This window comes from Chiloscyllium plagiosum, chromosome 4, assembly GCF_004010195.1.
Source record: "Chiloscyllium plagiosum isolate BGI_BamShark_2017 chromosome 4, ASM401019v2, whole genome shotgun sequence".
NCBI lineage: Eukaryota > Metazoa > Chordata > Chondrichthyes > Orectolobiformes > Hemiscylliidae > Chiloscyllium > Chiloscyllium plagiosum.
Genome location: NC_057713.1, coordinates 109028408 through 109045570, shown reverse-complemented (window position 1 = coordinate 109045570; position 17163 = coordinate 109028408). Strand labels below are relative to the sequence as shown.

Below are 17163 nucleotides of genomic sequence, written 5' to 3'. Positions count from 1 at the left end.
GGAAAAGACTTTGTCTATTTATCCTATCCATGCCCATCATGATTTTATAAACCTCTATAATGTCACCCCTCAGCCTCCGACACTCCAGGGAAAACAACCCTAGTCTATTCAACCTCTCCCTATAGCTCAAATCCTCCAACCCTGGCAACATGCTTGTAAAACTTTTCTGAACCCTTTCAAGTTTCACAACATCCTTCCAATAGGAAGGAGACCAGAATTGCACATGATATTTCAAAAGTGGCCTAACCAATGTCCTGTACAGCTGCAACCTGACCTCCCAACTCTTATACTCAATACTCTGACCAGTAAAGGAAAGCATACCAAATGCTTTCTTCACTATCCTATCTACCTTTGACTCCACTTTCAAGGAACTATGAACTTGCATTCCAAGTCTCTTTGTTCAGCAACACTCCCTAGGACCTTACCATTAAGTGTATAAGTCCTGCTAAGATTTGCTTTCCCAAAATGCAGCACCTCGCATTTATCTAAATTAAACTCCAACTGCCATTCCTCAGCCCATTTGCCCATCTGATCAAGATCCCGTTGTGCTCTGAGGCAACCTTCTTTGCTGTCCACTACACCAATTTTGCTGTCCAATTTTGGTGTCATCTCAAACTTACTAACTATACCTCTTATGCTCACTTCCAAATCATTTATATAAATGACGAAAAGTAGTGGACCCAGCACCGATCCTTGTGGCACTCCATTGGTTACAGGCCTCCAGTCTGAAAACAGCCCTCCACCACCACCCTCTTTCTTCTACCTTTGAGCCAGTTCTGTACCCAAATGGCTAGTTCTCCCTGTATTCCATGAGATCTAACCTTGCTAACCAGTCTCCCATGGGAACCTTGTCGAACTGAAGTTCATATAGATTACGTCCACCACTCTGCCCACATCAATCCTCTTTGTTACTTTTTCAAAAACCTCAACCAAGTTTGTGAGACACTATTTCCCACACGCAATCCTTGCCTTTCCAAATATGTGTAAATCCTGTCCCTCAGGATTTCCTCCACAACCTGCCCACCACCAACATCAAGCTCACTGGTCTATAGTTCCCTGGCTTGTCCTTACCCACTTTCTTAAATAGTGGCACCACCTTGGCCAACCTCCAGTCTTCCAGCACCTCACATAAATCTCATAGCTTTTGCAGGATTTCTAGAATTCACAGGGTGGGGGTGGATTGGTGACTGAAGCAAGTTGTGGAACTCATAAAATAACTCAATAACAGGCAGATGATTTAAATTAGTTGCATTTCAATAAGGTGCGACAGCTGCTTGAACTTCCTGAAATAGTCTCCATGCTTAATACAGTTTAAGTGGCGCCTTTGTAAATGGCTTTAATGTGTCACGACTACATCAGGTCTGTCCTCTGAGTGGTCCATGAACTTCAAATTTGAATAATTTGTGTTTTTGAGTGTTCTGAATTAAAAATAGCTAGCTTTAGTCCTAACTGAGATAAACACAAGCTGATTACACAATTATTTCTGGATGTTATTAATTGAAAGTGATGTTGTAATTAGCTAAAATACAAATGCAAAGAAAAATAGTTATGAATAAAAAGATAGGAATAAAGCTTAAAATAAAACCAGTTCGTTTTCATGACAAACATAATGGTGTTTGAAGATTTCTCCTTCTGAAGTGAAGGGGTTGCAAACTCAAAGTCAGAGCATCAGTTGCTGCAATGGTTTCTGGACTTCTATAGTTAGATCTTGCTTCAACAGCTGGATTGAGCAGAACAGGTTCTGCTCAGTCCAGCTGCTTTTCTTTTATGTCAGAACAGGCTGTGTCCTTTGGTACCCTGATTCAGGACTGCAGTGCTTTAGTTGGTTTGATTCTTTTTGTCTCCAAGGTCAGGATTGTCTTTCTTTCTAATGCTGCCTGTCAGAGTCTCCTTGGACCTTTGCCTCAATTTGTGGCTCATGATCTCTCTTAACACAATAAAAGCAAGATTATTGAAATGTTAAATTTAAAATGAGTTATTATTTCACAATGCAACATCAATGATACTGGAATTTCCTATCATATCCTCCTGATCTCTTGTTGTTGAATTGCCACATCAATGGACAGACCCATTGTGTTGTCCAAGGGTTACTTGAACTCTGAATGTATATTTTTGTGATTTATGCTAAGATTTATTCTGTCTGCTTTGTAAGGCTGTCGTCAATCACTAAAAAGCAGTCATGGGACTTTTGGGAACCAATTTGTAAGTTTGTATGTGCATTTTAACAAGTACGGTTGACCTTCTTTACAAAATATGTAATACACTTAGATACTCATACCAAACAGCAATGGCAAATAGTTAGCACCATTTGTCTGATGTAGGTGACAGTCCAGGGTAAAATGGAAATATTCGGAGTTGTACTTCCAAAATGCCATCATTATTTAAGGAAATGCAGCACTGTGAACTCTCAAACACAAATGGAGTGACTGACCAGTTAATCTGCTCTTGGTAACTTTGGCTGAGGAAAGAATCTTGACCAGCAAAGTGGGGAGGACCCTCTTCTTCAAATATCTTTTGTATCACCCAAAAGTGCAAACTAGGCCTCAGTTTAACATTTCAACTGAAAGACAACCAAGGACTTTTGAAATTAGTCCTGGTATAAAGTTGAATGAAAAACTGTATTATGCAATCTTTGCTAAACATTAGATGTATTCATTTAAATGTGAACATGAAGAATTTTAAATGTGCGGTTTCTGTTTATTTTGCCTTTTCTTTCAGCTTTGGAGACTGTGAACCAGGAATTGTTCCTCTGTTAGATTTTCACTTCGAAAAGGGTTTAGAACAGTCATGTTTTGTTCTATGAAGAGGATCTGCACCCAGACAACGTGGTGTTATTTCCAGAAGGTTCCCCCACCTCCACAAGATGTAGTCACAAAATCTTGACGATGGGTGACACTTTCAGAACTTGATTTGGGCAATGATTTTCCACAGAGTTCTGAAGTCATTTCCTCCCACACAGTATCAAACTGTGACAATTTTCAAAATGTCAACTTTGCAAGATTAAAAAAGCTTGCGTTAGTTTTACTTCGGCACAATAAAAAAAGCAGAGTAAATAACATGCCCGGGGAATTTTAACCTGTTACATTGGGTGGGAGTGTAAGGTTCATATAGAAAAATTGTCAGGGAAATCTTCAATTTCCTCATGCTTTTGATTTTAACTGGAGTGAACTTGTGATTGTGGGGGAGTCCATTTCCACCACCCCATCTGCACCGCTGGGATAAGTGATTCTGTTATTAACATTTCTTAAAAATCTATTTACTGCATCGTTAAGCATGGACTCAGGCTTTAACCGCCAGTACACTTTTCCAAAGCTTCCTAGAACTGGTCCAGCTGAACAAGGGGAGAGATTAATAAGGCTGATCAATTGGCAACTATGCTGTTTTTTTGCCTCACCTGGGCCTCGTATGACTACAGTAAGACAAACTTACTTCTGAACTGAAATCCTCTTGCAATGAGAGCCAATATAGCAGTTGGCTTCCTAATTGTTTGCTCATCCGCTTGTCTACTCTCACTGACGGATGGACGTGGACACCCAGATCCCCTTGTATAATCACTTCCCAATGTAACTCCGTTTCAATAATACACTTGCTTTCTGTTTTTCATACCAAAGTGTACAACTTCACATTTAGCAACTGTATCCATTATATGTTTGCCCACTCATTAGATGAAAAGCTTTACCTCACAGGATGTGTTCTAAAACCTTGCTTTCATTGTTATAAAGTGATTTTCTAAGGTTTTGAAGATCAGACCATGGAGTTTTGTGTTGCCTTTTATGAGGAGCAAGACAGCCAGCACCAATAGTCAGAGCAGGACTAGCATCTATCTGCCACTGTAGAGACAGAACTCGAGCTCACAGGAGGCAATATCTGAAGCACAAGGTACACAGGCAAAATATTTATTTTCTGCTCATTGTTGAGCACAACTTCTTCAGGAGACTCAATCTCATATTTCTGTCTAGATCAGTGATTGCATCTTGACATGACATCTTGCGAACACACACTGCCAGCCTTTCAAGCTGCTCAATGCAACACTACCCATATCTCTTCTTTCACCACTCAGGATTCACAGCTAACACTGACCACACCCTCATCCATTTACCGTATTTTCAGACTCTCACCCAGCTCTACTGTCTACACATTTACCCAATTGTCAGCTATGACAAGAACATCACACACAGTGCTATGCATTGATTCTTCCCTCTTGTGGGTCAAGGTGACAGACAATAGAAAGGAGCAGAACAGAATCAGCAGGGGTAAAGGATGCCTGTATTCCACAAAGAAGGTGTTTGCCCATAATGTTGGGCTCAGAGTATCTGGCATTGCTGGGAACATTATGGATGATGATGTGTTCCTGCCTTGAGATCTCTTACATCCACCATGGAAGCAGATGGGATTTCAGTTGAACACGTAATCAGAAAGACAGCATTCCTGACAGTGCAGCTCTCATTTAGAACTGTAGTGAACAGTGCAGAACTTTGTGCTCAGGTCCTACAATGGAACTTGAACCAAAACCTTCTGATTCCTGGGCAACCTATGTAGAGACATTATCACATGCATCTGGAAGAGGTGGGACTTGAACCCAAACCACCAGACTCAGACTATGCCTGCACCACAAAAGTCATGTTTCTGCCTCTTGTCTTTTATCAACTCACTTCTTATCATCATCTCATAAATATTGCATCCTATGTATTTATGAGGGGCAGATGGATGAAGGACAGCAGTAAGTGATGTGATGCACAATTCACACCCCATAATCAACTTTCTATTGCATTTCTAATTATCACTTTGCCAGAGGTACTAAATGGAGCCAGATGTTTCCTTTCCCATGAGAAATCCTCATCCCTCGTGGTAGCAACGACTGGTTTCATGAGCAGGACCCACTCTATTGGCTGTGGACCTTCCATGATTTCTTTGAGAGAAAGAAATTGTCTTAAAACCATATCGCCTTTAGGAAAAATGTGTGCTATTATGGGTTTTTTTTCTTATGTTCACCATTTCTCTTTACCTGATGTTATGTATAAATCAATATAAATTCATTCCATGGTCACCTGCAACCTTTCTTTCATTGCTCAAATGGTGAATCTGGAACTTATATATTATGAGTGTTTCAGGAAGTAGATGTCCTTGAAGATTGATGGGAATCTGCAATTGCCTCATGTCCATTACATTCGTCCTTAACTTACTCCTCACTCCACTTGTCATTCCTGCAGAGCATTCTGGATATATCTAACATTTTTAAAACTATCTTTTAAGATTTTTATAGAAGTAATTTCATTGTAGAATTCCATGTATTATCAAATTTTATGCATTGAGGAATTCCATATATTGTCAGCTTTAATGCATTTTAGAATTCCATGTAGCACATGATATTAACTCCTTGCTATGCTATAATTTCTCACACACCATCTTGTATGAATGTTGTAATTGGTTATAATTTGTGGTGTGAGGATAAAACCATGTTGTGACATCACTGTCAAGTCCATTTCTCCAGCTCTAGGTTCCAAAACAGCTAAGCTTCTCACATGACACCTGCATACGCTTCCAGTAAGTGTCACTGGGGAGTAATCGGAAGTGAGAAGCTTTGCTGCTTTTCTCTCCCTAATTTATTTGTGCTGCTCTCTGAGACCAGTTAACTTGTGTAAAAAAAGAATTCTCAGGATTTGTAACAGTGGCAGAACCGGGATTTATTGTAAACTCCTGGTCTGCCTGAGAGGGTAATGGTGTTCTTCCTCAAGAATTCCACAGTCTGTGTGTGATTGTAAAGTCTTGGTGATAGGATCTTGATCTGGCAACATTAGCAAGTCAGATCGTGCCTGAATGGGAGGAGAAATTTTAGATGTGGTCGCTGAAAGGATTGAACTTGGGATCACCTTGAGACAAATGAAGTAGCTCCACTGTGGGTAATATTTTCACCAACTGAGCTACCGTGCATCCTTTTTGTGATTTAAAAAAAAATTACTACACTTCCTGTTTTCACTGCCAATTTTAGGTTAATTCTAAGGAAAGAAGTGGACCCATTGGAAAGAAGTTGAAGGCCCATGATTTTTGTCATTCAATTTTGGATCCAAGCAACTTTCCAATCCTCATAGGTGTTAAAGGAGGAAGAAGAGAATTAGTGTCCATTGATCACATTTCCACATTCAACTTTTAGCGGGTAAAAATTAGTCTCGGCCTCAGAAAGCTCGGAGGCCGAGGCTAATCTGAAATACAACTTCAAACCTCATTGACAGTTTTGCTGAAACTACTTGGCCCCTGTCAGGCTTCCACAGTCATCTCAATCATTTAAAGAGGAAAACTGATAGTTACTGGGATGGTGTTTGCACTAGAGTTGGCCGGGGCAGGGGAGCGGGGAGAGAGGTCAGTTGCATAAACTAGATTCAGTGTGCAACATTCTTACTTTCCTCTCTGGTCTACAAAAGGTTTTCCTAAAACTTATTTGAAATTTTAATCATGTTTTATAAATCAATTTGCAGCAACCGTGGAATAATCCTGAGCAGAACAGCTCCAATGTTGCCTCTATCCATTGGAGACATTTAAATATGTGTGAAACTGCTAGTATTAATACATAGGAGGGGCATAACACTTGGTGAAGTTCCAGACTAAAAGGCCTAGTGCATTTAGTAGTATCCTGGACACGCACTCAACTTGAGTCTCAGCTGACCATTTGCAATATTTCTCAGCATTGGGCGCATTTTATGCACGAGCAACAGTACACCATTTTGTTCTTTAAGCCCGCTCCACCATTTGGTATCATTTGGCTAGTCATATATTTCAATGCCGAAGTCCTCTTTTTCCTCTATATCTCTTATTGCCTTTAAAATCGTTACCACTTATCTATCCCTTTGTTGAATAGATTTGGAGATTTGACCTCCATGTCCTTCTACGGTAGAGAGTTCCACAGGTTCACTCCCTTTTTAGTGAAGAATTTTTTCTTTATCTCAGTCCTAAATGCTCCACCTTCTAGACTCCTCAACTGGTTATTCATCCTCCCTGCATCTAGTTTGTCTGGCCCCATTAGAATTTTATATGTTTCAATTAGATCCCCTCTCACCCTTTAAACTCTAGAGAATCCAGGCCCAGTCTGCTGATACAACAGTGCTGCCATTCTTGATATCAGCCCTGTGAACTTACTCTGCACTCCCTCAATGACAAGTATATCCTGTCTTAGAAAGGAAAACCAAAACTGCTTACAGTAGGTCACACCAAGGCCTTTGGTAAGTGCAGTAAGGCATCCCTTCTTTTGAACTCAAATCCTCTTGCAATGAAAGCCACCTGCCTTCCCAATTGCTTGATGCACCTGCCTATCTACTTTTATTGAACTGTGAATAAGAACATCCAGATCTCTCTGTACATCCAATTTCTCAATATATTATTAGTTAAATAATACCCTTTCTTTCCGTTTTTCACACCAAAGTGCATAACTTTGCACTTTGCCACATCATACTGCATCTGCCCTGTGTTTGTCCACTCACTCAACTTGTCTAAATCACCTGGAAGCCTCATTACATCCTCCTTAGAACTCACAATCCTGTTCAGTCATCTGTCATCGTCAAACTTGGAAATTTTGCATTTGTTTCCCTCATCCAGGTCATTTATATTTCGTGAATAGCTGGGCCTAAATACTAATCCTAATGGTACCCCACTAATTACTGCCTCACACTTGATAAAAGACTAATTTCTCCCATTTTCTGTTCCCTGTCTGTCAATCAATTCTCAATTTGTGCCAATAGTTTACACCTATCCCATGTTCTCCAACTTTGTCTTCTAACCTCTTATGATAGATCTTATTAAAAGCCTTCTGAAAATCTAAATGCACCACATCTAATGGTTCTCCCTTATCTACTGTACTAGTTACATCCTCAAAATACTCCTGTAGATTTGTTAATAATGATTTGCCTTTCATAAACTCATGCTGGCTTTTTCTAACCTTCTTAATAGTTGCCAAATGTTCAGTTCTTACATCTGTTATAATAGATCCTAGCATTTGCATAATACTGATGTTAGGCTAATTGGTCTATAATTCTCTGTGTTTGCACTCCCTCCCTTTATAAGTAGTAGGGTTTCATTTGCCACCTTCCAATCTGTAGCTCCAATATCCATAAGAACAGGACTGATTGTTATGCTACACAAACAGCCACATCGACCTGATGGACTGACTGTCCTTCCTTTATGCCAATCATACATGAAATACATGTCAATTTCAATTCAAAACATTTTGGTGTTGATAATCTGGACATCAGTCACTACATGATAGTTTTGAGGGTAATAATTAAAAATAATAATTTCAAAAAATTGCAATCCCAATCTATTTTTCAATTCAGTACTTGAGGATAAAGCTTGGATCTCAGCCTATTTTGGAATCGTTTTTTTCCCTAAAACATTTGTTTCTTGGGTTGTTGCATTTCTCTGTAGCTCCCCAGAGAAAGAGAAACCTTGCAAATGTAAAGCACCTTTCACTGTTGCAACGTAGACAAAAAGATGTCACATTGGCAGTTTCCATCCTCTGTTACTTCTTCAGAATCCAAGGATCTTTGGAAAATTAGAACCAGTTTATCTCTATAGCTACCTGTTTTAGAATTCTAGGATGCAAACCATCAAGACCAGGGGGATTTAGTCCCATTAGTTTGTCTAATACTCCTTCTGTAGTGATGATGGTGGTTTTTAAAATTGAATAGAAATACAGCATCTCTTGGAGTGAAATGCTCCATCAATACTGCATTGAAATGTAAGCTTGAATTATGTATGAGAGTCTCTGCAGTGAGACTTAAACCCACAACCCTCTGATTCAGCAGTGAGTGTGCTACCACTGAGTCACGGCTGAAGCCATGGTGAAGTGATACACTGAACCTCCATAGCTTTTGTACTGATGGTAGTCCTACAATAGTGCTTGTTAGTGATGTTGAGCAAGTGACAACAAAGAAATGTCAATTTATGTCCAGCTCAGAGTAGTGTGCGGCTACAGGGGACAATGTTTTCATTGTTACAGCGATAGCAAACGTCTAAGAAGCTGTATGATTCTATCAAGTTTATAAAAATATCTTTGTGGTTTGATACTTTAGCTTTGCTTCAAGTGCTGATCTCATCTGTCTCGGGGTCCGTTTAGCAGTAATCTGAAGACAGATGTGGTAACAACACATCCAATATGCCTCTGTTTATGTGAATACAACACAGGGTGTTTGGCAGCTGGTGGCTAGAAATGGACAGCTGGAACTCTCTGTCCTAGTGGATTGTTTAATCAATTCCAGGGCATTTTACCCTTGTTTATAAATTCTTCTAGTACTTTGAAAAATTTACAATTTTTAATAAAAGTTGATGTTTATTTTTTATCTTTCTGTTGGTAAGGTCAGCATGTTACCAATTCTGCAATTAAACACTCAGAGTTGGCAGAACAGCTACTTTAAGAAAGTGAAGATGTTTAATTGAAGCCACTTTTCTTTAAAAGATGCCATTGTCAAAAGAAAAACTTTGGCAAATGTTTATCCATTTGTTCACAACATACCAAATTACATTGTCATATCACTTGTCTATGATGCCATTTGCAGTGAAGTACCACTCCGCCTCTCCTCAAACAACAAATAAGTTTGTCACACACTATTTCAGGAGGATAGTGTCCATTTAATTACAATATTACACACTACACAATAGTCTGCTTACTGAAAAAAAAAACCATGCTTCAGTGTTGTAACTCAGTCATGCAGGAGAATTGACTGATAGTGAATTAACTGGAATTTTAATTAAACTAAGCTCTGCTTTTGCTTGTTTCCCATCACAATTCCTGTACTGTGTTTACTAATTGGTTTACGGACTATTTCAAGCTCCACAGCTTCCTATTTGTGTCTATGTAAACACCACAATCATCAGTCTCATTTTTAGTGAGCTTTGAAAATTCTGCTCTTTCTGCATGATTGGGTCCACAGTAAAGATTGAATAACTTGCATCTTAATAGAGATCCTTTCAATGTATCACAGACCTCAAATAGTTTCACTGGATTAGCATAGGTCTAGCTTGTTCACTAAATGTATTCACTTTTAGAGTTGAATGAAGAAGTAATACAACTTCAACTCTTTTCTTCTGCCAATAATAAAACTTGTAAATATTCTTAGTCCTTTACAATCCAGAAATTGTATCTTTCTAATGTTCTGTTCCTGCAAAAATGCAGTCATTTAAATCCCTCAACTCTGCTCGAAAAATGGAAACCATCATTTTCAGCTGCTCCCAATGTTAACACACCCCGACCCCCCAGAGTCAATATTGTCAGCTTTCCTCATTGCTCTGAAGCCATGTTTACTGGTATTATCTTTGACACTTTAGCCGAACTACTCTCAATACCTGTCTGTTACTAAGGCATTCTATTTTAACATGCACAATAATGCCTCTACTTCACTTGGTTCACTTCTGACACTTCTTCCCTCCTCATCTTCACAACCATGGACATTTAAGAGCTGTGATTGGCCAACACTCCCCACAAGCCCCACTGTGATCTTTTTTTTCCCTGCAATCTTTCTCCTTATCTCTGTCCCTTATCTCCTGTTCACAGCTATGTGCAAGGCTGTTTTTCCAGGTAGCTGAAGGCTACCCTCATCCATCCTTTGTGTAATTTGAAATGCAGCTGGGAAGGCATCAGGCAACCCTTTCACCCAACTGAAGCTCTTATATAACCAACTAGTGGATACCGCAGCAACTTCGACTGTGTAGACTATCAATAAAAAGGTTTACTGCCTTTGTGGACAAGATCAGAAGTTACTCAACACCAGGTTATAGTCCAAAAGGTTTATTTGAAATCACAAGCACTGCCCCTTTATCAAGTGAAGAAAACATACAGGCATAGAACTTACAGGTTAATTGATCAATGGGCAGAGGGATTAAAAGATCATACAAATGATGTGAGTGGAGTGTCAAATTATAAATCTCTGCTGGTGATGAAAAGTGTCAAACGGTGTGAATAAAATGTCAACAGTTGAGTAGTAAGTGAAGGGGATGACCTATAATCCAATTGAATGAGGCAGAGAAATAATTACAAAAAATTAAAAATAAGATGGTATTGTAGACAAACTAAACAGCTGGAATAGTACATTAGGCGGAAGAGTCACATGCTGAGGATCTACCCAAAATAACAAGTAATCCAAAACCGTACAAACTAATTAAGGTAGGAAGATGATAACAAGCTATCAAGGTGATGGTGTTAAAACATGACAGCAAGGAAGATTTTACTAATACAGAACACTTTTGATCACCTGCAAGAGGCTTACTTTTTGACATTCCACTCACACCATTTATAATAGCTTTTGATGTCTCTGCCTATAAATTCTGTGCCTGCACGCTTTCTTCACTTCACTTGATGAAGGGGCAGTGTTCCAAAAGCTTGTGATTTCAAATTTACCTGTTAGACTATAACACAGTGTCATGTGACTTCTGACCTTGTCCACCCCAGTCCAAAATCGGCACCTTCACATCATTCCTTTATGGACACCCAGGTCCAAATGGAATTCCTCAACTTCTCCATCAACCTTTTCTATCCTGCATTTCCCCTTCTACCCCTGGCCTGTCTGTCCAACCTCATGGTTTGGCTCTCCCAAAAGTCACTCCTCCCAACATGCTTCCCCATCCAGCTCCAGCAAAGATTACAGTTGGGAACAGAATGTAATCTTAGTCGTGGCTCCATTAGAACCAGGAACTGGCTCCCTACATAGGAGCAGAAGTGTTCTGCTGAGCCAACCATTGAGCCCTTCCAAGCGTTAAATGACTATGGATTGACCCTCCTGAGTGGCACATTGTCCCTGTCATTTGTTATGAAGGACTGGGAGGCACCAGTGCAACATAAACTCCTGTCCTCAGTATCAGAAACTACAACAATCAGTACAAAAGAAGACACAAGTAATACTCATGATCAGTCATGAAAAACTGCATGTGAAGCAGACATTCTTTTGATACTTGCAGACTGCTAATAAAAAAATTGAGGCCTAATGCTTGGCGTCTCTTGCTTGCTGCTTTGGGTAGGAGCCAAGGCCATATTGCTGGTATCATGCCAATTCAGCACCCATTCCAAAAATCCCTCCGTTATTTTGTCTGAAAAACTTTATGAAATTTGAGTGGAGCTACTCTCAAAGAATTACAGTTTTTTTGTCAGTGCCTTCAGTCTATTCATACTCACACATCTTTCCATTACAAATATTCTTGTTAATTTTACATAGAGTCTAGTTACTTATCATAGTTTTTTTCTTCAATTGAATCAGGAGAGTAATGCATAAGAACAAGTGTAGGCAATTATGCTGCTTTGTCATGCACATAGATCTTGGTTGAACTGTATTTCAATTCTAACTTTATTTTGTATCCCTTGGTACACTTACCTAACAAAAATCTGTTGATTTCAGTGGTGAAATTTTAAACTAACTTAGCATCCACAGCCTTTTGGAGGAAAGCGATATTTCCAAATTCACCATTAAATAGTCTAAGTCTAATAATAAGATTATATTGTTTTATCCTTGGTTCTCTTGCTAGAGGAAATAGCTTCACTGTGTTTAGGCAATTGAATTATTATTTTAAATACTTAGGTTAAATCACCTTTCAACAATCTGAATTAAAGGAACTATAAACTAAAATTATGCAACCTATCCTCAAAATCTGGCCTCCTGGAATCAAGGATCTGGCATGTGTACACTTTAGTGCAAGTGACAATTCTTTGTTCTTTTGAAATGATTTGCAGAAGGACATGTGTTTAGCACACAATCCTGTTCGAAACCTTGACTGGATATTCCCAGCAAAGAGCAGTATCCTTAAAAATTGAACAGTATGAAAGTACAGTCATACAATAATTTTCTGTCTGTTAACTTTTCGATCTGTGCTCCTGGGAGAACTGTTTCTGGGTTCAATCTTGTATTATTATTTTCGCATTATTGTTATATACTAATAAGCACACCCTTCTTCTGCTTATGGCCAATGTTAACTGAAGAATCAAGTGGGAAAGCAGATTAACAACAGCTTTGAAGAACAAAGAGTGCTTTAAATATATAGCATCCTCTGATTAAATATGTTTACTTTTAAATTGATGTTGAAGTTTCCTGTTCTCCTTCAAAATTTGACATGGAACCATAGTAAGTTATGTTTCTTGTGTGTAATATTAAACTCTCTTGATTATTTCACAGGTCCTGCTGTCAGGTTCAGTGACTTCAAGGTATCAAATCCAAAGCCACCACCACTGATTGGACAGCACACTGTTGCGATACTGAAGAACTTGCTGGGTTATAGTGAGAGCTATATCAATGAATTGCTTGCAGCAGGAATAGTTGACCAGCATGCACATCATTAAAGGCTAATCTCTCTTAGACAATTTATTGACCTTTCTGAGATGAACCAACTTCACAGTTCAGAGAGGATCATTTACAATTCTACAAGCACAAAACAACAAAGTAAATTTCACTCCAAGTTGTTGCAAAGCTAATCAGAAGTGTTAGATTTATATAGCAAAATGCAGAATTCTTAATGAAAATAATGATGGATCTAATCCATCGCAAAATATTTCATTCACAAATCAATTGAATTCAAAATGGTTTATCTGAAGTCTTAAACAAAGTAGTCTTTTAACTATTGAGTACTGTTTAACCTTGTGGAAATTCATCCACTTTTAATGAATGGAAAGCTAACTTTGACAGCCAGCACATTGTCTGATTTGAAGCTGAAAATAAATACAATGCCTCTATGGAACTGCTAGAAACTGCTTTTAAAATTGCACAAGTCCATATATTTCAGCAAGATCAACTTCGTAAAAAAACTTTTAGTGACAGATTTGTGCATTGTTATAATAAAAACAAAAATGATTGGTGAACAATGTTTCAGAATTTGATCTTTGTACCATTGCATATATTGTAATTTACTTATAAAATTGTCATTGTATCTCACATTTCTTACTCGCATCAATTATCACCACTACACTCTGTAAATTGTTTACATATTAGTTTGTAAAACCTAACAGATATTGTCAGAATAAACATTTCTATCTATTTCCTTTGTTTTTCTTAATATAAATATTTTGGAGGCTGATGAAGAACCTTGAAGGAATGCATTTTGACTTTCAAGATGGATATGGAGTTCAAGTTAGTACCATAGTCATCTCTGACGCTGGCTATTCAAGAAATTTTAAGTAGATAGGCACTGGTTTGAGGAAATATGTTGTCCTTCAAAACAAAAATAGACTTGGCTTGGAAATAATCCAAATATTAAACACTAGATTACAACGTCAACCACATAAATCCTAGAGTCAGTTTAATGGTAGGGGTGTCAAAGGTGCTGTGTGCTCTCTAGAAAACTGCATGCAGGAGACCCATTCTGTACTCCATAATATTATTTCAGCACTAACTTTATCCCCAATCAAGAACAGTAATAATAACATAATATTGGGGTAGCATAAAATGCTGAATGCAATGTTTTAAAACTGCATTTGTCCCTGGGTTTTTTTTTCAGTTGTTTTCTCATTCTCCTTGAGGCAGCTCTCATTATCTCTGTTTGGTTGCATTGATTTTTTGAATAGCGGATGCTTGTCTGGAGTGGCATGTTCATCATTCATGCTGCCACAAAAATATTACTGAAACATCTCTTCATGACGTAAAATTAACATAACAAAGTTAAGATTGTCTAGTTCCGATATGAAAGAACATATTATACATTCCACTTCTTAGCTATCAAGCCAAATACCTTTGAAATTGTTTTAAAATTAAAGCATTTAGGAAGTTCAGATTATTGTTTCTAAAAAAAAAAGCTCTGATCTCTGTATTTTCATCATTTATTTGTTTAACGTTAATATTTTATGACAGTTTTGAATTTATCTAGATAAACAAAGGAAAAAACTTTTAACTTTTACTAAATTCACTGTACATTAAATTTTTATCAAGACAACTTGCCTATACAGTATGTATATGTATATAACCACCTTTCATATCCTCAGGATGTCCCAAAGCATTTGGAGTAAATTAATTACTTTTGAAGTACTGTCACTGTTACTTTATAAACAAACACAGTAACAATAAAATTCAGCAAAAACAGAAAAGCCAGTGAGCGTGGTTTTGACGGTATTGTTCAATAGGTGGATGTCAGCAGCATACTGGAAGAAACACTTTACACTATAGGTGTTTAAATAGTATCCTCATGATCAGACAAGCAGGCTTTGGTTTAGAATGTAATCATTAAGAAAACCTTTCAGACAATCCAGTATTCTTCAGTATTTTGGACCTAAGTGCCAATCGAATTTGTGCTGTGCTGAGTGAGCAGAGAAAATGCTAGCACTAAATAAATAGTAACCAGTGACGATTTCAGTTGCTACTGCACAAACCAAAGTACTAATGGAAGGAGTAAAGCACATGAAGATGTCTTGGAGACCTTTCCTTATGTTGGCAGGGAAAAAAAAACTTGAACTGGTTAAAACGAGTTCCCACTGCTGAGCAACATTCAACAAAGCTGGTAGATTAACTGTCGTGATTGGAGGAATTGTCAGAAGAACGTGGCCAACGTAGGCATTAAGGACATGGTCAGTTAAGTGAAATATGACATGACTATCAATTGCTTCATTGTGCCTATACCCAGAGGACTAGAAGGAAAGTCTGTGGGAGTTATGCTTAAACTAATCAAAGCTTTGATTACATCATAGTCCTGGAGTACAGTGAACAGCTCTGGAGATTACATTTTAGGAAGTATATGTTTTTAGAAGGAGGGCAAGAAAGGTTTGTCAGAATGATTTCTGGACTCCTAAGGTTAAATTTAGAATGTTAAAGAGTGATTTGATTAATGGTTTTAAGGTATTAAAGGAAACATAAAGGGTATGTAAACAAGAGTATGGAACAAAGATGGGCAGGACAAAGTGGAAAGTTTAATTAGGTTACTCCTTTTCTGATATGCACAGGGAGGGGGTGAGATGACTACACATTATCCCACATTGGTAATTTTTTTTAAAAAATGAAGATGCAGTCAGCAATCTCTTGCCAAAATAGTTTCACACAAGAGCATTGTTGATCTGAATTTGATCAGAACATTGCTAGAATAATTCAAGTAGATCATAGCAGTCTAGAAAAGATAAACTTACCAGCAGCTCAGAATGACCAGAATAATTGTTTACCAATTACCCTTCTGCAGTCAATCTGACTATGAAATTACCCTTATTTTTCCATCAATATATAATACCCTTTACTGGTTCTAGCACCAGATACATGACTTCGCTTTGTAAAACTTCCACTGTAGGAAATTTTTTAAAAACCCTGCATTTATATAGCTTCGTTCATAACCTGAGAACCTCCCAAAATACTATACAGTCAATTAAGTTATTTTGAAGTGTATTCACTAGTATAAAGTAGGAAACGCAGTAAATAATTTTTTAATGATGTTGTTTGATGGTAAAAGGCCAGGTCATTGAGGAGACCTCTCTAACTCTTCATCAAAACAGTGGTGGGCTGGAATCTTTTATTCCCATCTGAAAGACACTCAAAAATACAACACTGGAATATTGGCCTTGGTTTTGTGCACAGGCCTTTGGAATGGGAATCCACATCCTTTTGATTTGTAGGCGAGGGTACTCCCACTGAGCCACAATTGACATTGCTTTTCTTTATTCTTTCATGGGATGTGCATGTCATCAACAAGCCTGGCATTTGTTGCTTATCCACAATTATCCATACATTGAAATGAATGGCTTGGTCGCCCATTTTCAGAGGGCAGTTGAAAGTCAATCACATTGTTGCATGTCTGGAGCCACATGTCAGCAAAGGTGGCAGATCTTTCCTAAAGGATGTTAAAGAACCAGATTTTTTTTTTAAATGGTAAGTTCAAATCACTATTGCTGTGATGAGCTTTCAGTACCAGATTAATTAATTGAATTTAAATTCCACTAGCTGTTGTGGTGGAATTTGAGTCCATGTCTCTAGAGCAAACATATATGGACATTTACTTCAAAGGGAATATCTTGCAGGGTTTTATGGGAAGAATGAGGGAAGTAAAACCAAATGGTTAGTTCTTTCACAGAGTAGGCACAGTCACAGGCTTGAAGGACCTGAATGGCTACTTTCTATATTGTTATATTTTGACTTTATGAAATGTGGCACTGTCTTTCAAATTACTCAGAAGCTAAGATGCTATTTCATCCTCCTGAGAAGCTCAGTTTTGTAGGAAAATAAATTGGTAAAC

The 17163-nt window shown here is 38.0% G+C and overlaps 1 protein-coding gene across 2 annotated transcripts in view; it reads left to right on the top strand.

Moving 5' to 3' along the window:
• The window catches only part of sugct (succinyl-CoA:glutarate-CoA transferase), a 438232-nt gene extending 424235 nt beyond the window's left edge, over positions 1-13997 (top strand). For both annotated transcript variants that reach the window (XM_043688917.1, XM_043688914.1), the window contains one exon: positions 13143-13997. In XM_043688917.1, the coding sequence (XP_043544852.1) occupies positions 13143-13199 (57 nt within the window). In that variant the 3' untranslated portion in view covers positions 13200-13997. The remainder of the gene's footprint in view (positions 1-13142) is intronic.
• The last annotated feature ends 3166 nt before the right edge of the window (positions 13998-17163 follow it).